The sequence below is a fragment of the Dendropsophus ebraccatus genome, chromosome 7 (genome assembly GCF_027789765.1).
Source record: "Dendropsophus ebraccatus isolate aDenEbr1 chromosome 7, aDenEbr1.pat, whole genome shotgun sequence".
Taxonomy (NCBI): domain Eukaryota; kingdom Metazoa; phylum Chordata; class Amphibia; order Anura; family Hylidae; genus Dendropsophus; species Dendropsophus ebraccatus.
In genome coordinates, this window is record NC_091460.1 from 59540760 (window position 1) to 59562172 (window position 21413).

Here is a 21413-nt window from a genome sequence, read left to right on the forward strand (position 1 = left end):
TGTTCCTTCCACTGAACATGATCAATCACAGGTGGAGTCATCAGGTGGTGGAGCAGGTGTCCATCACATGGGCTGTCCCTTTTAAGGGACAACTTCAGTGCCTGTGTAAAAAAAAAAAAAAAGAAAAAAAAAAGCAAACAACATTTTTATACTCGCCCTCACTCCTGGGTCCATCTTTATCCGAATTTCCCGCTGTCTGCAGGTCCCCGAAACTCCAGTCGAACGCATCTTTTCTTCCACATCTTCAGCCAGGAAAGTCAGATTACCGACAGCTTTCTTAGCCAAGCGGAGTCATCTGACAACGTAGTAGAGGGCGGCTGGCCTAAATGGTTATCAAGGTCACTGACACAAGATGGAGCCAGCCGTGTTGTCGACAGGGATCACATAAGTGTGAATTTTCATATTTCTGGGGGACGATAGGGGGCAATAGGAAGGGGAGGTCTATTAGAGCTTTACCCACTTAAGCCACTGGCCAAGGTATGGGTATCAGTTGGCTTCCAGGACATATTTATGTTTGTTTTTTTTTGCAAAGAACTGCAAAAAGAACATTCTCTCACATGTGCAACTGAAGGCAAAAACTTTCCCCCTGATAGTTAAAATATCTCCCCCCCCAGAAAGAAGAGAAGTTGCCCTCTGGTGACACATATTGGAGGAAGCAATCCTGTAAGTCAGATAATTAGACAAGCCAGAGTAACCCATCTGTAGACAGCTGTTTCAGGGGTTTTGCCCCTCATCACTACAGAGGCATGTGTTGGCTGGCTAACAGAGAGGTCTTGGAAAATTCTAAATTGGATATTCATAAAAAGAAGACTGAAATAGTTAAAGATCATACTACATGTAAAAAAAATATTAAATTTGGCATTGTGGAAGGGTTAAAGCAAAAACTTGGATAGTAACCGCAGTGGGTAAAATGTAGTCCGGCACATTTTTCCACTCATGTTTGGAGATTTTGGGAACATCTGCTGTCTATTTACAAAGGGCTTTATTAAATAAGATGATGCCTCTAGACTGAAGAAGACAAGGAAGGGCTTGGCACGATCATCAGTAAGAAAAACTGGCAGGCGAGACCTGTAGAGATCCAAGTTGTGACTGGATAGTATGACAGAGTTCGAAGTATTGAATTATTGCCTTTGCTATGTTTTAATTGAGTTAGTTGTGTATTTTTTGCCTGAAGATGTTATGTAAAGTTCCTTATTCCCTTATGTATTTCCTGTTTTGCATTTCAAGCTAAAAGACTAGAGTCCTATCAAGATTCCGATCTGCATTGTGAAGATTTGCTGGATGGTGTCTGCTCCTCTAAAAGTGCAACCTTAAAGTCCAAAAGTCACAGTCCCAAGTCTATAAGGAGTACATCGAGCAACAAGTCATTGAACAAACTAGCTGTGACGGGTTTAGATCTGAAAGATAGTGATGGACCTGGTTGTGCACCTCTTCCAAGAAGTGTTGCATTTAGCAGCCCTATGGTAGGCATTAATTCTTTGTATAACTTTGCTTAGTTTCACCTGAGCATTATATATGGACACATGTGTTTTTTGCAGTGAAGTGGAGAGCTCTAACCATCACCTGTTGTCAATGTTGTGATTTTATGTTATACGTCTCCATATTTAGGCCATGTTCACACATGGTATGAGACCAGTAGTTCTGTTACCCTGTACTGCTGTACTGGCCGGATGATCTTCATTTCTGGTGAACTCCTTTGCACCCGCATCCCAATTCCCGCTGCACACAATCAAGCGTGCAGCTGTGTTCATTGTGTGAACTGACAGGTTCTCTGCGGCCGCTGAGGTCAGTTTTTCGTGCGGCCAGATTGAATCCCACCCGGAGCGTATACTATATACGCTCCGGCCGGGATTCCATTCATTCAAGTACAACGTATGTTTTCTATAAATCACTGCCTTTGTTGCAAATTGCCTTATAATGGACTTGTTGCCCTTCACTGTAAACGAGACTGAAGTAAAAATTAACACTGCTAAGAAGTGATCTCTGGAGAGCAAGAAGCGCCAGTGTGAAAAGTTTTTCTTTAACATAGTTACATGGAAAATTCAAACACAATTGATCAAAATAATTTTTTTAATTTGAATGTAATGGGTGATTTGATTTCCTGACATTCACTTTTAAATGTTGTGGTATGTGTCTTTTAACAGGAAAAAGATGTGGTGCCAGACCCTGGATTACTGAAGAAGTTTTGTAGCATCACTCCCCATTGTCTGTATTTGTCCAATCAGGCTGAGAAGATGGCATTGGAGACTTCTTATATCATTGACTTTTTCCTTGCACTTGCGATCTGTAATACTGTAGTGGTGTCTTTACCTAACCAGCCACGTCAGAAGGTTTGTATAACTTTCTATGTTCTCTTGTGTTCAGTAGCTGTTCCTCCAAGTTACAATATTATCAATATATAATTGCTCTTCCTGGGCCCTAACAACATCATGCTGTGTAGGACAGGATTAAAAGAAAACAAAATACATGAATGCTTTCCTATAAAAAGTGCCCCTTCCACCCCTTGGTTGTCTTTGGTATTGCAGCTCAACTCCATTAAAGTACAGTAAATGGGGGCTATGCAGCAACCATGTTTTTCTAACCTTTTATAGCCCATTTTATAGCGAAGAGAAAGGTATTACCTATGGGTCCTATTCCACCGGACGATTATCGTTCAGATTATCGTTAAATCGTTCGAATCTAAACGATAATCGTTCGGTTGAAATGCAGTTAACGATTAACGACCGAACGAGAAATCGTTGATCGCTTTATAAGACCTGGACCTATTTTTATCGTTGCTCGTTCGCAAAACGTTCGCAAATCGTTTGCATTGAATAAGACATCGTTCGGTCGTTTGCAATAGATACGAACGCAATAGCGAAGAAATAGTGAAGAAAAACTATCGCAATTATGATCATAAGTAATGATTATCGTTCCATGGAAATGAGTGAACTTTTTCAGGTCTTTCGCAATAGCGGTCGTTTGATATCGTTAACGATTATGCAAACGATAATCGTCTGGTGGAATAGGGCCCTATAACTGCGGCTTGGCTAAATAATACACCCTAAAATCTTTTAGAAATACCTTTGCCAATACATTTAGACCAGAAGTTAATGTTGCACAACATGCAATGTTCCACTGGCGTTGCACTTGGTCCAAGTATAAAGTGAGCCTTGGTAATAAATAAATCTAGCTAGTGTTAATAGAATGATCACTTTAGTAGGTTTTACCTACTTCTTAGGCTTGGTTCTCACACAGAATTATGGTCAGTATTTGGTTCACATTTTGAATCTCATGTTTGTTAGTATTTTTATCCTACAGTGGGTCCAAAAAGCAGAAAAAGAGGAAACAAAAACTGAAAAAGGGGCATGTGTTTCCATTATAGATTTTCTCTGTGTTGGTTCCACTCCTGGCTTTGGATAAAAGTACTGACTAAATGATCCATAAGAACTAGAGATAAGCGAACCTAGAGCATGCTCGAGTCCATCCGAACCCGTTCTTTCGGCATTTGATTAGCGGTGGCTGCTGAAGTTGGATAAAGCCCTAAGGCTATGTGGAAATCATGGATATAGTCAATGGCTGTATGCATATTTTCCAGACAACCTTAGAGCTTTATCCAATGTCAGCAGTCACCACTAATCAAATGCCGAAAGATCGGGTTCGCATGGACTCGAGCATGCTTGAGGTTCGCTCATCTCTAATAAGAACTTATCCTTAGAATGCTTGTTCTTTACTATATGTTGACAGGTCAGGATCCCATCCTTAATAAAAACGCCAATGAAATCTCTAGAAGAAATCAAGCAGATGTTTCAGAGGTTCTCTGTGCGAAAACTGAGCTCCACCTCACTGTCAAGTGGAAAAGATTCCTCTTCGGAAACGACCAACAATTTTATGAACAAAGTGCCCCTCTTTAGCAGAATGAAGCTGGCTTCCCCTGCTGAGGTTGACCATACTTTGGATGTTAGTCTAAACTCTACTGCAGAAATGCTTCCAGAGGTCATGGAGAAATCGGACCTTGCAAGTCCTAGTGATGTCACCGATAAACCCACCATGTGTGAGATTTACTATGAGGCAGAGTCCCCTGATGAAGCAGCATTAGTTCATGCTGCCAGAGCTTATAAATGCACTCTTCAGTCTCGGACTCCTGACCAAGTGACTGTGGAGCTTGGTTTTCTTGGGCCTTTAGCATTTCAACTGCTGCACATTTTGCCATTTGACTCAGTAAGGAAACGGATGTCTGTTGTGGTGCGACATCCTATGTCCAATGAGGTAGTAGTGTATACAAAAGGTGCCGATTCTGTAATCATGGATCTTCTAGCCTTGGCTTCTGATGGTAAGTACCTCTTTTTGAAATGAAGTAACAGAGTCCGTAATATTTGTTTATCTTTGTGACCGGATGGCTCTCAATGTTTGGGTGTCCAGACATCCATCGGTCAAGAGAAGCGCAGATAAGCTGAACACTGACTGGCCACCCAAAAAATTTGATATTGCACATATAAGTCATTTGTAAGAGTAGAAAAACTTTAGCAATAAACCCCAAATTACATGATCACGTTTTAACATCTGCTGCTGTCAGTTTTTTTTTTTTCCCAACAAAACACAGCAATCGCTGAGCTCAGGGAGACCAGCGACAAGGAGATCAATTGGAGTACTCACTGAAGAGTCTCGACTGATGCATTGCCCCCTATAAATTTAAATATGCAAAAGAAGGGTCCGTTGAGTCTCAATTACGAGTCTCAAAACACGGGAATAGCTAGATATCCCTCCAGGGGAGGGAAGCCTATTGCCAAGGGGGTGCCTCCCAGTGGGGAGATCACCAAACCACCCTGATACGTAGCCCCTTAAGTCCCACTCGGTTTGCGAGTATTGGAACATAAATAGGGAAACACCAGGGTGGCCCCCTTGGCAATAGGCTTCCCTCCCCTGGAGGAATATCTGGCTATTCCTGTGTTTTGAGACTCCACAGACCTTTATTTTGCATATTTAAATTTATAGGGGGCAATGCATCAGTGGAGACTCTTCAGTGAGTACTCCAATTGATTTTTTTTTTTTTTTTTTGTCGCTGGTCTTCCTGAGCTCAGTGTTTGTTGTGTTTTGTTGGTCTATTTTTCATTGCCCCTGTTAGCCAGAATCCTACTCCACACTGACGAGGGGCAACTACCCCGAAACGATCGTCTGTGGATGGATGCCTGCCTTGGTAAACCCTTGTCATGTCGCAATACTCGCCACAGAGTTAGACTTTGACGTAAAAAGGGGCCACCCTGGTGTTTCCCTATTTATGTTCCAATACTCGCAACCGAGTGGGACTTAAGGGGCTACGTATCAGGGTGGTTTGGTGATCTCCCCACTGGGAGACACCCCCTTGGCAATAGACTTCCCTCCCCTGGAGAAATATCTGGCTATTCCCATGTTTTGAGACTCGTAACTGAGACTCCACGGACCCTTCTTTTGCACAGTTTTTTTTTCCTTTTAAAGAAGAAGTCGGCAAAATTTTTTATTTAAGTATTGTATTGCCCCCCAAAAGTTATACAAATCACCAATATACACTTATTACGGGAAATGCACATAAAGTGCTTTTTTCCCTGCACTTAATACTGCATCAGGGCTTCACTTCCTGGATAACACTGTGATGTCACGACCCAACTCCCAGAGCTGTGGGGGCTGTGGCTGCTGGAGAGGATGATGGCAGAGGGATGCTCAGTGTCCCTCCAGTGCCCTGTGTCCCTCAGTGTCCCCCTGCCATCATCCTCTCCAGCAGTCATAGCTCGCACAGCTCTGGGAGTCGGGTTGTGACATTACCATTTTATCCTGGAAGCGAAGCCTTGATGCAGTAGTAAGTGCAAAGAAAAAAGCACTTCATAAGCATTTTCTTTAATAAGTGAATATTGGTAATTTGTATAACTTTTTGTGTGCAATACAATACTCAAATAAAAAATTTTGCCGGACTTCTCCTTTAAATATTGATTTCATAATGTGAAATTCTACATTACACTGCAGCTATTTCCTAGAAACAAAAATCATCATATGTTCTTAAAGATGTAGGTACAGGTATGCTATAACTAAGGTGGTGATTCGGTAGTTTCCTTTTCGCTTAAAATTTTTTTTTTTATAGAATTTAAAAGTATTCTTTCTTCTTGACAATTTGTGATATTAACTCTCCTATAGATTTTGTGAACATATCATCTGTCATTAGAAATGTTAAAGGGGTTATCCAGCGCTACAAAAACAAGCCACTTTTGCCCCGCTCTTCAGGTGTAGTTTGCAATTAAGCTCCATTTACTTCAGTGAAACTGAGTTTCAAACCCCACCCAATCTGGAGACAAGAGCGGGGCAAAAGTGGCCTTGTTTTTGTAGTACTGGATAACCCCTTTAATATATCAATGTGATCTTAAAAACCTACATTAATATCTCAATAAATTGTTTTAAATTTGGCCTACTTTTTTGTGATGTTGCGTTTTCAGAAAGTAAAACAGAAATACTGCAAATGGAGATCCGAACATTAACACAGAAACATTTAGATAAATATGCGAAAGGAGGACTCCGCACTTTATGTATTGCTAAGAAGGTAATTGTCTGCTCTACTATAGGGAGTGACTGCGTTAATGATTAAACCACATTTATACAGGTAGCACTACTAGGGTCCTGGGGTTAGTAGGGCTAATATACTTGATTGTTGAGTGTTAGATGTGGAAGCACCCCCCACCCCAAACAAAAACTCCCCATCCACATACAGGCCATTCTCTCCTGCTGATAATACCCTTAATATGATGTAGTCGTCTCATAGAGTACAGGTTTCTAGTACCTTACCATATTGGTTGCAGTAGGTTATGTGATTACACAAAACACTGTAATAAACCACTGGACTTCAGGTGCTTGGACACAAAACCTGTAGACATCAGGGACAGATGCTCCAAAACACTGCACACATGCTAAGCAAAGTGTATTGTGCTCAGTGGTGGTGAGAGAATTTGTGTATAATAGGTCATTGTGTGCTTTTATCTTGTAGGTTATGAGTGACGTGGAGTATACTGAATGGCTACATGGCCACAGTTTAGCAGAAACCAGTATTGATAACCGGGAAGAACTCCTATACGAATCTGCACTGAAGCTGGAAACCAATCTAATGCTCCTTGGTAGGCTGGTTTTGCACAAGTACCTTGTATGGATTAATTTTATGAGCATATAGAGAGCAGAACAGCAGTACATGCTTTTTTTAATAGTACTGTATGTGCCCCCAGTGTACTTCTAGAAATATTTTGTGTTATATGTTATATCGCCTCACCTCTGTAACTAGGGGTATTAGGAAGCTAGCAGGGTATGTGTAGTATGACTAATTTACCATCCATTTCAGGGGCTACTGGGATAGAAGACCGTCTTCAGGAAGGTGTTCCAGAGACCATAGAGTCACTAAGAAAAGCTGGGATTAAGATCTGGATGCTTACTGGGGACAAGGAAGAGACAGCAGTCAACATTGCTTATTCTTGCCAACTCCTAGAAGATGGTTACAAAATCTTTACTATGACCAGGCAAGAAAAGGTGAGTATATGTACAGTTAGTTGGCAAAAACATGCTTCTAAGCTCTTTTTGACGATAGGGCTTTATGTCAAACACAACAATCCACCTTTTGGAACACCAACTAAAAAGTAAAAAAAAGTTATCTGGTAAAAAAAAAAAATGGCTGGTAGTATCATGCTGCCTTTTTTGATGGTGTTTGGATCTCTACTGAATTTCCCCATCCTCCTTTAACCCACCCACCTTTTTTTTGTTTTTTCTTATCCTACAGGACAAGCCCTAATAAATTCTTTATAGACTCTCTCCTAAATCTCCCCCTGGTATTCCGTGGTTCCGATCCATGTACTTTTCCTTTTATGTGCATTATTCCCTTTTTCATTCATTTGCCTTCTATTATTGTGGCTATTTTAAATATCTCTATTTCCCCTTTGTATTGTTAACAGGCAACATGTGAAGTTTTGATAGACCACATCATTAATGAAATTGAAAGACACCAGTTGCCAAATAATTCCTTAACAAAAGAAGGGAGGTCTCACAATTCCTCTTTTGAGAAAGAAAATGTTGACTTTGCTTTGATAATCGATGGGAAGAGCCTGGAGTTTGCACTGCATGAAACCCTGGAGAAGAAGTTCCTCTACCTCACTCAGCACTGCAGAGCTGTCATATGCTGCAGAGCAACGCCTCTACAGAAAAGCCAAGTGGTGAAGCTGGTCCGGAATAGCTTGAAAGTGATGACCCTTGCCATTGGTTAGTAGCAATTTGTGTGTCCGGATAGCTTATTTAATGAGCTCTGTTTGTTCAGGTGATTGTCGTCTTTTCTTATGATCAGAAAGAATTCCAATGGTTGGGACAACCACAACCATCTAGTTTTAATTTTGTATCTTGGGACAAGCCCAATAATCTTCTCGTTACATTTGATCTTATTAAAAAAACTAATAAACTTCTTCTATTTCTCTCAATTTTATTGCAAAGTGTAAGTAGATCAATAATTAACCCCCCTTCCTTTTCCCCAACCTTTTTACTAACCTGGAATTAATGGCTAGGGGATAACTTTTGATTATGGGATTTTAAGGTCTACACTCTTGACATGTCTTGACATACTCTTAATCTGCTGTACGTGTCTTTTGTTCCAAGGTGATGGTGCCAATGATGTGAGCATGATTCAAGTTGCTGATGTTGGTGTTGGTATTTCTGGACAAGAGGGCATGCAGGTACTGGAAAGAATTTCTAAAGTGGAGACAAATTTTTTGCTTGATATATAATATATACTATACAGCTCACTGTAAAAACTTCCGCTATATCATCTGAATAAATGGCCCACCAAACACAGTGAAAATAGCTTTCCAGTTATATTTGCTCATAAGTAAATTATGCAGTTAGCAGATTTAGCAAGTTTACTCATTTTGTTCCTCAGTCTTCGAGAATATGAATATTCGACAAATATTCATAGTATATTTCTAGTGGCTAAAATGCTGGAAGTCACTTTGTCATGTGATGGACACATGTCACGGCACACTTGTCACAGTTCTTTCATTGTGAAGAGCTGTGCATCAATGTGTCCATCACATGACCAGGGCAGCAAGCAGAGTTCTTAAAAACTGTGAGGATTTGATGGAGCAAGTATATTCGTAGCCCTTATGCAAAGAATAAAAACAATTTGTTGAAAATATAACACCTAGCATAAGATAAAGGGGGAGATTTATGAAAGGGTGTAAACTGCCCACCGCAACCAATCACAGTTCCTTTTATTTTACCAGAGCTGAAAGCTGAGCTGGGATTGGTTGCTGTGGGCAGTTTACACCAGGTGTATACTTACACCCTTTCATAAATCTCCCCCAAAGTGTTTACAATTTAGAACAGGAGTAGGGAACCTTGGTTCCCCAGCTGCAACACTACAACTCCGCCCATGCATGATCGGAGTTGTAGTTTAGAAATAGCTGGCGAGCCAAGGTTCCCTACCCCTGGTTTAGAAGAAGGCTGACTGCGTTGTCTACCACTATACAGTACAGTTTTTGTTTGGTTAATGTGTGTGCTGTATACTGTTTTTAATAGATTTGTCACCAATTGGGGTGCACAGTCTACCAAAGAAATGTGAACATAGTCAGTGTGGAGCAGAATTTTAAAGGGAGATTTGCTAAAAAAGGTTTTCAACTGTTCCATTTATTTGACGGTGCCTACAGAAACCCTTGCTTATGCTGATTTTAACCCTGTTCAAATTTCAGGGGTGAGTTTTCTCAGATCCTAGCTCTTCTTCGAAATATATGTCTAGTTTGCTATTGGCATTGAAGGTATACTCAACAGATCTGTGACCATTTTGTACCGATTGCATTAGTGCTTGTTGTGCACTGTTATATTAGGATAGACAAATGAATAATATGGTTGAATTGGCCTCACAAGTAAGCAGTCAGGCTTGTTTGTTAGACTGTACCCACTTTTCTCTCCTTTGGGTCCAATTTTAGGCTGTGATGTCAAGTGACTTTGCAGTCTCACACTTCAAACATCTGAGGAAGCTGTTGCTTATCCATGGTCATTGGTGTTATACCCGACTGGCAAATATGATTCTTTACTTTTTCTACAAAAATGTGGTAAGTAAATAATGTAAGCCTTTTTGCCTTACGTATTATGGATTCTAAGGATATCTGTCGCCATGATGAGATGTATCCACTAGTGCAGTGTTTCTCAACTCCAGGCCTCAGGACCCACCAACACGTCATGTTTTGAGGATTTCACAGGTGATATAATTATAGTCAGTGCACCAGTAACTGCCACAGCTGTTCGTTGTATGGGATATCCGCAAAACATGACCTGTTGGTGGGTCTTGAGGGCTGGAGTTGAGAAACACTGCACTAGAGAGAGAGAGAGAGTCAGTGTGAAGGGTACCCTTTTAAATCATGGAAAAAGGTATAACAAAAATAAGGCTGTAGTGTTATAGTGAAGTCTTTAACCTATCCTATCTAGTATATATGGAGGATGGCCAAATGTCAGGCTTAAGCATGCTGCATATTATCCTTTCTGGTCCATTTTTCTACACGTGATAAGCGTTGATAATCGTGTCTTGCAGCTGCTTTTTCCATCTGACAATAATAGTAGCATACCTGTCCAGTCAGTCTAAGCCTTCATGTATGCCAAGGAGTAGTCAAGTAGATGGTCTTACTCAGTGACTGATAGCTGTCTGTGTATAGTTGCCCATAAAGGGTAAGCAGTCTATTAAAGGAGAAGTCCAGCCATTTGAAAAAAATGTTCTTTATCTCCCCCCCCCCCCCTTGTCAGCTGACTAAGGGCCCTATTCCACCGGATGATTATCGTTCGCATAATCGTAAACGATTAACAATCTCAAACGACCGCTATTGCGAAAGACCTGAAAACGTTCACTCATTTCCATGGAACGATAATCGTTACTTACGATCGTAATTGCGATAGTTTTTTCTTCGCTATTTATTCGCTATTGCGTTCGTATCTATTGCAAACGACCGAACGATGTCTTATTCAATGCGAACGATTTGTGAATTGTTTTGCGAACGAGCAACGCTAAAAATAGGTCCAGTCCTTATAAAGCGATCAACGATTTCTCGTTCGGCCGTTAATCGTTAACTGCATTTCAACCGAACGATTATCATTTAGATTCGAACGATTTAACGATAATCTTCCGGTGGAATAGGGCCCTTATCTCAGTAAACTTGTTTGGAAGAGTCCTCACTGATCACTACTAAATGCTCCAGCTAGACACACAAGGAAGTGGCCACTCAGCCAATCAGGTGACTGTGGTCGGTCACCGTTGCATCTAGTGATTGGCTGAACTGGCATTTTCTATTGAGACAAAGACCGGAAAGTGAATGTTAAATGAGTAATGTTTTTTTTTAATCAGTCTTAACATTGTTTAGGAAACATCTTTTTATATATGGATGTTCTCTTTTTAAGGGGTTAAAACTGCATTACATTGACTAAACATATTTGTTGTAGCTAGCATTGTATAAGAGAAAAGGAGTGTGTGTATTGGGCTGTCTGGGATGTATTCTCGCCCTGTTTCATACAGCAGGGTGTGGCAAACTAGGTTTAATAAAGTTTATAATTATCGCTTTCATGGAATGTATCGGTACAAGTTGGACAAGCATCAGTTATTTTTACCTTGCTTTTTGTCTGCAGGAGCAGATTAGCACCACATTCCTGTAACTGTTCCACCCTTCCTTCCCACATTTACTAACCAGATTATTAGATCTATAATTATGTTCATTAATAACGATTTATGCCCGAAAAAAGTAGATTTAAAAAAGTATACAAGGTTTGTTAAAGAGGACCTGTCACCCCCCGTGCCGGGGTGACAGGCTCCGGACCCCCTGTTAGACCCCCCTATACTTACGTGATTCCGCCGGGTCCCGCTTCCTGAGTCGGCCGGGTCCCGGAGATATCCGCTCCCGAAGTCCGGCGCGCGCGCTTAGAGATGAGTCCGATGCCCATAGAGAATGACGGAGCATCGGACTCCCCATTCATTCTCTATGGGCGTCTGACTCTGCTGTCAGCGCGCGCGCCGGACTTCGGGAGCGGATATCTCCGGGACCCGGCCGACTCAGGAAGCGGGACCCGGCGGGATTAGGTAAGTATAGGGGGGTTTAACAGGGGGTAGAGAGCCTGTCACCCCGGCACGGGGGGTGACAGGTGTCCTTTAACCTTTTTGTGGTGTTCTGGTTTATTATGGTGCCCAAGTTTGCAAAAGTGACCACAGGACGTCTAGTTATGTTGGTGTTCACCCCACTATTGGCCATTTTGTACATTTTGGGTAGAAATCCTCCTAATAGCTCTTTGTAGAAAAATTGTAGAAAATGTTTGAACAATTGGCATGAGTAAAAGAAGCAGTAAAACAAGTCTTTTCCTTCCAGATGTTTGTGAACCTTTTGTTCTGGTACCAGTTCTTCTGTGGTTTCTCTGGAACGTCAATGGTGGATGTTTGGATGTTAATCCTCTTCAATCTAATTTTCACATCGGTGCCACCAATAATCTATGGTGTTCTTGATAAAGATGTGTCCGCAGACACCCTTCTTTCATTGCCAGAGCTCTACAAATCTGGGCAGACGTCAGAGGTAAGAGCACAGGTAAAGTACACAGCAGGCAGGCAGCTTGTCTTCTTCAGTCAGAGGGAGATCTCAGGCAGTGAAGCGCATAACCACGTGCTGCTTCTTGCTCCGTCTAATGATCTAGGGGGTCTAGATCATTAGACTTATGGTGCTTTTACACGGAACGATTATCGTTTGAATTTTTGCAATAGCGAACGCATTTGAGCGATAATCGGCTCGTGTAAACACAGCAAACGATCAAACGACGAGCGAGAAATCGTTCATTTTGATCTTTCAACAAGTTCTCAAATTGTCGTTGGTCGTTCGCAAAAAATTCGCAGATCGCTTCGTGTAAACAGTCTTAACGATACATTGTTGTTATGCATATGCAGTGCATATCATTGTTCCGTCTTCACTTTTCTAGGCTTACAAGAAGTCAACATTTTGGGTCACCATATTGGATGCTTTCTATCAAAGTCTGGCATGCTTCTTTATTCCTTTTTTTGTAAGTAGCATACTTTATTAATAAGGGAAATTTACTTTGTTACAAATTGCACATATTGTTTTTTTTGTTCCTGTACATGTTTTTAGCCTGTAGATTTAATTTTCATTTTTCTCCCATGTTCTCATCTCAGCATACATAGTTACACTTGAAGGGTTCATCAAGTAAAATATTTTTGCAAATGCATTCATTTAGCAAACCTGCCCCCCTCTACTGATATGCAGCTCATACCTACATACCAGCCTGAACACTGCAGAGCGGAGTGGTGGTAACCTAGATAATGGGCTGTCAGATATATATTTGGTACCATGTATATATTACAGTGTTTGTTTATATCCTTCTACAGTATAGCCATGTACACACACAAAGGTAATTCTAATGCACACTACATCCAAATTGTGTTCACATGTTGTTTTACACGTATTTGTTGTGTGTGTACTATACAAGCTAAACTGTTAAGTACATATAAGCCATTGTGTTTGTAGCATGCCTTTCCATACTAACACATAATATAGATAAATGTGGCGATGGTGGTGATTAACTTAAAATCATAAGCTAGAAGTGGGTCATATGGTCAAATCCTTGGTGACTTTTGATCATGTGCTGCAATTTAATGTACATAAGAAGAATTCTTAGAAGTTGCTATCAAAAAGCTGGATAATATATCCAGTACATTGCCTGTTGGGGAGGAAATTTCCTTGAATATGACTCTGCATGGTGCCCACGAGTATAGTTTTCACCTGATTGCTTTCAATATAAAAATAAGGCTTGAAACATTTACTGGGACATTACTGCTTGTTTTCTGTGACCTTGAATTTTCTCTCATCTTTGTAGACCTATTTCGGCTCAGACATGGATATCTATTCTTTTGGAAATTTTATAATAACTGCAACGTTGTTTGTGGTTTTACTACATCTCCTGATTGAGAGTAAGAGCATGGTGAGTCAATCAAGAGCTACAATATATTACACTGGCGCAAGTCGCGTACTGAAAGGATTTCGGCATCTTTTATCTAATATTTTTAGTGTGTGTGTGTGTATTTTTTTCTTTTTCCCGATGGGGGTGATGTCTTTTTTACTTTAACCCTTAGGCGACACAGCCAGTTTTCATTTTTGCGCTTTTGTTTTTCCTCCTTGTGTATATAAGACTATAGCGTGTCCATTTTTCCACCTAGAGATCCAGGTGAGCCCTTATTTTTTGCGCCACTAATTGTACTTTGCAATGGCATGCGTAATTTTTGCCTAAAATATGCTGTAAAACCAGAAAAAAATTATGTGTGGTGAAATTGAAAAAAAAAAAGCAAATTTTTTTTATTTGGAGCGGTTATTTTTACGCCATTTGCTGTAGGGTAAAACTGACTTGTTTTTACATGTTCCTTAAGTTAGTACGATTACAACGATATGTAACTTGTATAACTTTTATTTTAAAAAATCAAAACCTTTTTTAAATTTTTTTTTCTAAAATTGCTCTATTACCAGGCTTATAACGCTTTTATTCTTTGGCCTATGGGGCTGTGTGAGGTGTCACTTTTTGCGCCATGATCTGTACTTTCTATCGGTACCTTGATTGCACATATGCGACTTTTCGATCGCTTTTAATTACAATTTTTCTACATTTGATGCCACCAAAAATGCACAGTTTAGCACTTTTGGATTTTTTGCGCTTACGCTGTTTACTGTGCGAGATCTGGAATATGATAATTTAGTAGTTCAGGCGATTACCGGCGGTGATACCAAACATTGTTTGTTTGTTTGTTTGTTTATTTATTTTTATTTATAAAATGGGGAAAGGGCGGTGATTAAAACTTTTATTAGGGGAGGGGATATTTTATTAATAAAACATTTATTTACAGTTTTTTTTTTTTTTTACACACATACTAGAAGTCCCCCGGGCCCACTCGTTAAAGGGCCTCCCTTGGGCATAGTAGTTGTATGGCTGAAACATAGCACTAGTATAGTATATTGGGGATAGAAGTTGTATGGCTATGTGTCAGTGATACAACTACTATCTTTAATTGACTATGCTAGTGCTATGTGTCAGCCATACAACTACTACCCCCAACATACTATACTGTGTGTGAGCAGGGGCGGTCTTGGCATTTCTGGGGCCCCAAGCGAAGTTATGTCTGCCCTCCCCCCCCCTCAACACGCGTTCCAAAACAATAGACCTCTGTGTGTTTCCCCCAGTAGTATATACCCCTTGTGCACTACCGCTAGTAATATATACTCCTTGTGTGCTGCCTCCAATAGTATATACCCCTTGTGTCCTGCCCCCAGTAGTATATAGACCTTGTTTGCTTCCCCCAGTAGTATATAGACCCCTGTGTGTTCCCCCAGTTATATATAGCCCCCCAGTGTGCTCCCCCAGAAGTATATAGACCTCCTGTGTGCTGCCCCAGTAGTATATAGCCCCCCTGTGTGCTCCCCCACTTGGATATAGACCTCCTGTGTGCTCTCCAAGTTGTATATAGACCCCATTCTGCTGCCCCAAGTAGTATATAGACCCCCTGTGTGCTGCCCCCAGTAGTATATAGACCCCTCTGTGAAGCCCCAGTAGTCTATAGCCCCCCTGTGTGCTCCCCCTGTTATATAGACCCCCAATGTGCGCTCCCCCAGTTAAACAGACCCCTGTGTGCTCCCCCTCCCATATAGTATATAACACAATAAAACAAACACTTATACTCACCTGGGTCCGGGCGTCTCCTCTTCTCTTCACTCTTGTGGCCGCAGGAAGGGTTTTCCCTGCGATCACAGGAGGCCGCACTCCCCTTGTCCTGGCACCGATGCTCCAGTGATGTCACTGTAGCACCGGCACCACAAGGACAAAGCTGCCACTTGTGACCGCAGGGAAAACCCTTCCTGCGGCCACAAGAGTGTCTGACAGGAAGGGGGCCAATGTCTCCCGCCCTGTCAGTGCTGCTGCATGTAACTATGAGCACTCATTACGAGTGCTCATAGTTACAGTTCAGATGGCAGCAGCCCTGTCCAGCGGTCTTGAGCACAAGAGCGGGGCTTGGGGGCCCTCTTGGATGTTGGGGGCTCCAAGCGATCGCTTGGGGTGCTTGGTGCCAAAGACTGCTACTGTGTGTCAGCCATACAACTACTAACTCCAACTACCATAATAAAACCCAAAAAAGGAATTATCAGCTTCCCGATCTCGCACAGTATATACAGTATTTGTGCCAAAAAAAAGAACCGCCAAAGTCATATATGCAATCATGGTACCAATCAAAGCTGCAGATCATGGCACACAATAATGACTCTCAGACAGCCCTACAGTTATGGGAATCAGCACAGAGCAATTTTAAACACATTGCGCCGAAAGGGAAGGGGGGCACTCTTGAGGGCTGTCCACCAATGTATTAAAACGGCCCTGCCCCTGGGGGACTTCTAGTATGACTGCTTTGATTGCATAGATCTATGAGATAGGCATTCTATTGCTTTCGGCTGCTGCAGCCGAAAGGAATAGAGTGCCAAGCCAAGATCAGCGCCGACCCCGGCCGGTAACAGATGCGGGGCGGGGGGCTATCCCCCCACTAGACCACCAGGAAAGGGGGACAGTATGTATGTAGATGCAGCTGTCCACAGCTGCATCTAAATAGTTAATTAGCGGGCACGGCAATCGGACCGTGCCCGCTAATAGCCGCAGTTCCAGGCTACAAACAGCACCTGGGATCACAGCGGTTCAGAGCAGGGTTGCCGAGGGACCCCCCCCCCCTGAACTCCCCTAGCAGCACCAGGATGTTGAGTAACGTCCTGGTGCAGCTATGGGTTGACAATTGAATTTGGGTTAGTTGAACTTTTTCATATGATTTTTTTTAGAGATTTTTAAATATTTGAATTTTTAAATATCTGAATAACTATTGCATTACCACCATATTTCCTATTCTTCAAATGTAAGTTTCTTGGAGCACTGTGCAATCCCATCTGCCACAAAGCTCCTTTGACACAATTTGCTGGACATATATCTCAGGAAATAATCTAAATGCTTAAAAAAAGTCAATGCATATATCACAGATGTATGTCTAAAGAATGCTATTTTGGCATTCCTTGCTTATTAGGCTGGGTCTGGAGCTTTAGGAGTGCATAGATTGAATGTAGAGGAAAAACTCTACATTCAACAATGTCAACGTAGGTATCCCTATGATAGATTTCCTCATGTCTCCTGGATTATAGCTGTGATATATCTGTTACAGACTAGCAATCCTCCAACTTCTGTACCAAGCATGCAAGCTCTTTGCATTTATTTGGTGCGTCTTTCCAGATAGTTAGACAGACAGTGAAGTTATATCTATGGCTAGTAAAGTTAGTGTATTTAAAGAGACATAAGATTTATATTCTATTCACAGAATCCCCAAGGTAAGTTTGGAATATGTTTCATGTAATATGCATCACTATAGACCTAGTTCTCTTCGTGACACCAATCCTTTGATAATCAACAAACTTTTAAAACCTCTAATCTCGTTTCAGTTGAAAAAAAAATGTTTCTGTGCTTTGTGTTTCAGACGTGGATACACTGGACCGTCATGGTTCTGAGCGTTGCTGCTTTCTTCCTCTTCATCTTGGCTGTGGATGCATTGTGCCTTAATTGTATGCCGCCTGCAAACCCATACTGGATAATGCAGACACACATGACCGACCCAATGTTTTATCTTGTGTGTGCCATGTCCGTTATTATTGCACTTCTACCAAGGTAAGAGAAGTGTGTGTGTGTGTATAATATATAGTCTTTCAAAAAATGCTTCAAAGCCTGGACAGAAAATCTGTCTGCTGCAACAATGCACACACAATTATATAGTATTTGTGCACAATTCTTTAGATCCCTCCTATTCGGACAATAGAAAGCATAAAAATATTGCTAAAAAAATCATTCCATTGTTATTAAAAAAAACAACATTGGGGTAGGTGCCTGTGGCCACAAGAGTGACTAGCAGGGCTGGGAGCCAGTGGCTCCTTGCTCTGTTAATCACAGTGCTACATTTATCAGAGCGTTCATTACAAGCACTCACCGTTAAAGGGCCAGGCACGCTAGGTAGTGACTCTGGCCCTGTCCCCCCCCCCCCCCCCTTCCTTTTATCAGCAAGTGGCCTCATGGCAGAAGCACCCCTGGCCTTATCTAAATACTATACAGTGCTATGTGGAGTGCTTATTGTTTTGTAAGAATTACTGTGTGTTTATATCCTTATCTTTCGACTGATTTTTTTTTCAAAGCTTAATTGTAGAACCCAACTTTAACCCCTTAGCGACCCATGATGTATCTGATACGTCATGGTGCCGCGGGGGGTGTTCAGAGCGGGGTCCCGCCGGGACCCCACTCTGAACGGCGCTGATCCCGGCTGACACGTGCAGCCGGGCAGTGCCTCTGTTAGCCAGCGCGGGTCCCGTTGCCGCGCCGGCTAATTAAGCACTTCAATGCAGCTGTCAAACCTGACAGCTGCATTGAAGTGCTTTATGCACACTATCCCTGGTGTCTAGTGGGTCGGATCTCCCCCCCGCAATGCGATCGCGGGGGGGAGATCCGTTCTTCTGGCCGTGCCTCAGCGTCGGAATGACGCTGATCCCGGCTCGGCAATAGATTGCTATGGCCTGCAGCAGGCCATAGTAATCTATGACCGATCTAATCGATCTTTGCTGTGTATATACACAGCATTGAGCTCTATGAGAGATCAGTGCTGTCTATATACAAGTCCCCCAGGGGGGCTTCTAGTCCATGTAAAAAAAAAGTAAAAAAGTGTTTTTATTAATAGAAAAATCCCCTCCCCTAATAAGTCCAAATCACCCCCCTTTTCCCATTTTATAAATATAAATTAATAAATAAATAAACATATTTAGTATCGCCGCGCACGTAATCGCCCGAACTATTAATTAATCACATTCCTGATCTCGCACGGTAAACGGCGTCAGCGCAAAAAAATTCCAAAGTGCAAAATTGCGCATTTTTGGTCGCATCAAATCTAGAAAAAATAATAAAAAGTGATCAAAAAGTCGTATATGCGCAATCAAGGTACCGATAGAAAGAACACATCATGGCGCAAAAAAATGACACCTGACACAGCCCCATAGACCAAAGGATAAAAGCGCTATAAGCCTGGGAATGGAGCGGTTTTAAGGAACGTGTATTTGTTAACAATGTTTTGATTTTTTTAAAAGCCATCAGATACAATATAAGTTATACATGTTCTATATCATAGTAATCGTAACAACTTGAGGAACATGCATAACAAGTCAGTTTTACCATAGGGCGAACGGCGTAAATGCAAAACTCCCCGAAATCAAAACAAATTCGTTTTTGTTTTCAATTTGACAGCGCAAATTTATTTTTTTCCGGTTTCGCAGCATATTTTATGGAAAAATAATGCAGGTCATTGCAAAGTACAATTGGTTTCGCAAAAAATAAGCGCTCATATAAGTCTCTCGGTGAAAAAATGCAAGCGCTATGGACTTTTAAACATAAAATTGAAAAAGCAAAAGCGCAAAAACGAAAATTGGCTTTGACCTTAAGGGGTTAATTACATTGTTCTTTGCATTTATATAGGTTTGCTTTTCGAGTATTTCAAGGGACAGTGTTTCCAACTCCGCAGCAGAGGGCTAAGCAGCTTGATGTAATGTCTCCTGGAGAGCGGTCAAGTGCAATTAAAGACTGGTTTTTACCAAAGACTGACACTACCTTATTCCATGCAGTGCCAGCAGATGGCAGCAAACCAACAAATGAGGATGAGGAGGCTCCCTGCATGCAATCTCCCAGGGATTCTGAGTACAGACACTATAATGTATGATTAGGAACAAAAACTACAGACCTGTTTACTGCACGGTTACTCGCTTTACAGTGTTGAATATGAAGCGCCCTGTATTTCACTGTTGGTGCTAATCTTTAACCATCTACTGATGTCTTACATATTACTTGTTTTAGCTTCAGTTTCCGCAGCATGAGATGCATGGGATGGAAGCCAATGACTAGATAAGAAATGAAGGGTAACTCTAACTTCAGTTCAGTGTTTCTTTTGCATTCTACATATTGAAACCCATTCAGTGTTACGTTGCTTCATATTACGCAATAGTTTGTATGTTATCTTCTCTTTTTGATCACTTAAAATGGTTAAAGTAGTGGGTGGTAAGCGCATGCATTACAGTCACCAGAACTTATTAGGTGATCCTTGCCATTTGCCAAAGTGCATGACTGAGAGTAAGGACTATTTTAACCAAACCTGCTCGACTGATCCTGTAAAGAGGTGACACTATACAGTACTGTCATGAACAGGCTGTGTATTTTTACCATAATATGCAATAACTTAATTTGGTATTATGGTGAGTTCATACCTGTGCCTGTGTGCCTTGTCCAGCAAGTGTTTAAGAGACAAGCAGATGCTTGCCTGCTCTAATGTATTGCACAGCTGGAAGGCGGCATATGTGCCTTAAATATGCCTCAATTGCATACAACACTGCAAGTACCTGGTCCTTATCATAGGACTGTAGATCACTGTATTGCTGCTTTGTGGCAGGGACTCAACCTGTCAGAAGGTTCATCAGCTATGGCCACCGTTATATAGGTTTTCTGACCCTGAATCTATATATACCCTTGTTTTAATAATTACCCCTCCTGTGCTGAGATGTCACACCTTTAATTCATAGCAAATTAGCCTTTAAAAGCCCACAGGATGATCCTTTTTGGACCAAAAGCCCAGCAAAGTTCATCCGTCCACTGCCTCTCAGGCAGGTCGGAATGGGAAGGACTATGCTGGGCTTTCTTTGCCCGGAGGAATGTCCTGTTGGCTTTTACAGCTAATTTGCATATCAGTTATACACATGCTATCTCTTCACTGGAGAGGTCAGTTATGAAAACAAAGGTAAGTATGGGTTCAGGGTCAGAATCACTATACAGATTTGGCCTCAGCTGATGCACCAGGTCTGCTTTAGTTAGACATACACAGAGCATTGCTCTCCGCTTCTCTGGTCTGCTAAGTCTGGAAGGGTAATGCTGCTGTCACACATCTAAGTTTTCCATAAAACTGCCAAATTAAACGTCCGATTTGTTATGGATTTCCCCCTTGTAAACACTGAGAAAGGTAAAAACCACACAAAATCTGCTGAATGTTTCCACACCAAATCTAGAACAAAATTCCCCACAGATTTTTATGTGGATTTGTGGCAGTTTTTTTTTTCTCCAAGTAATCTGTCTAGTGTGCATTTACCTTTAAAGCTTTTTACACTTCACTAGGATCACTGTTTTGTAGACTTTTTCATTTTTTATGTTACATGTATCCATTTCATGTTACTATAGTGTCACCCACATTTACATTCCTACAGTTTTGCGCTGAGCTGTTCTATGGGTTTCATACTGTCTGTATTACACGTCCATGTTTCCTGTATTACATG

At 41.5% G+C, this 21413-nt stretch overlaps 1 protein-coding gene across 3 annotated transcripts in view; it reads left to right on the plus strand.

Moving 5' to 3' along the window:
• ATP10D (ATPase phospholipid transporting 10D (putative)) overlaps positions 1-20888 on the plus strand; it is a 54615-nt gene extending 33727 nt beyond the window's left edge. The window contains exons 10-23 of one of the 3 annotated variants that reach the window (XM_069977582.1): positions 1228-1463; positions 2145-2330; positions 3727-4312; positions 6441-6544; positions 6986-7112; positions 7331-7515; positions 7935-8238; positions 8626-8702; positions 9951-10076; positions 12366-12578; positions 12964-13044; positions 13876-13980; positions 17546-17733; positions 19576-20888. In XM_069977582.1, coding sequence (XP_069833683.1) covers positions 1228-1463; positions 2145-2330; positions 3727-4312; positions 6441-6544; positions 6986-7112; positions 7331-7515; positions 7935-8238; positions 8626-8702; positions 9951-10076; positions 12366-12578; positions 12964-13044; positions 13876-13980; positions 17546-17733; positions 19576-19816 — 2759 coding nt within the window. In that variant the 3' untranslated portion in view covers positions 19817-20888. The remainder of the gene's footprint in view (positions 1-1227; positions 1464-2144; positions 2331-3726; positions 4313-6440; positions 6545-6985; positions 7113-7330; positions 7516-7934; positions 8239-8625; positions 8703-9950; positions 10077-12365; positions 12579-12963; positions 13045-13875; positions 13981-17545; positions 17734-19575) is intronic. The other 2 variants (XM_069977583.1, XM_069977584.1) reach the window with 2 other exon arrangements.
• The last annotated feature ends 525 nt before the right edge of the window (positions 20889-21413 follow it).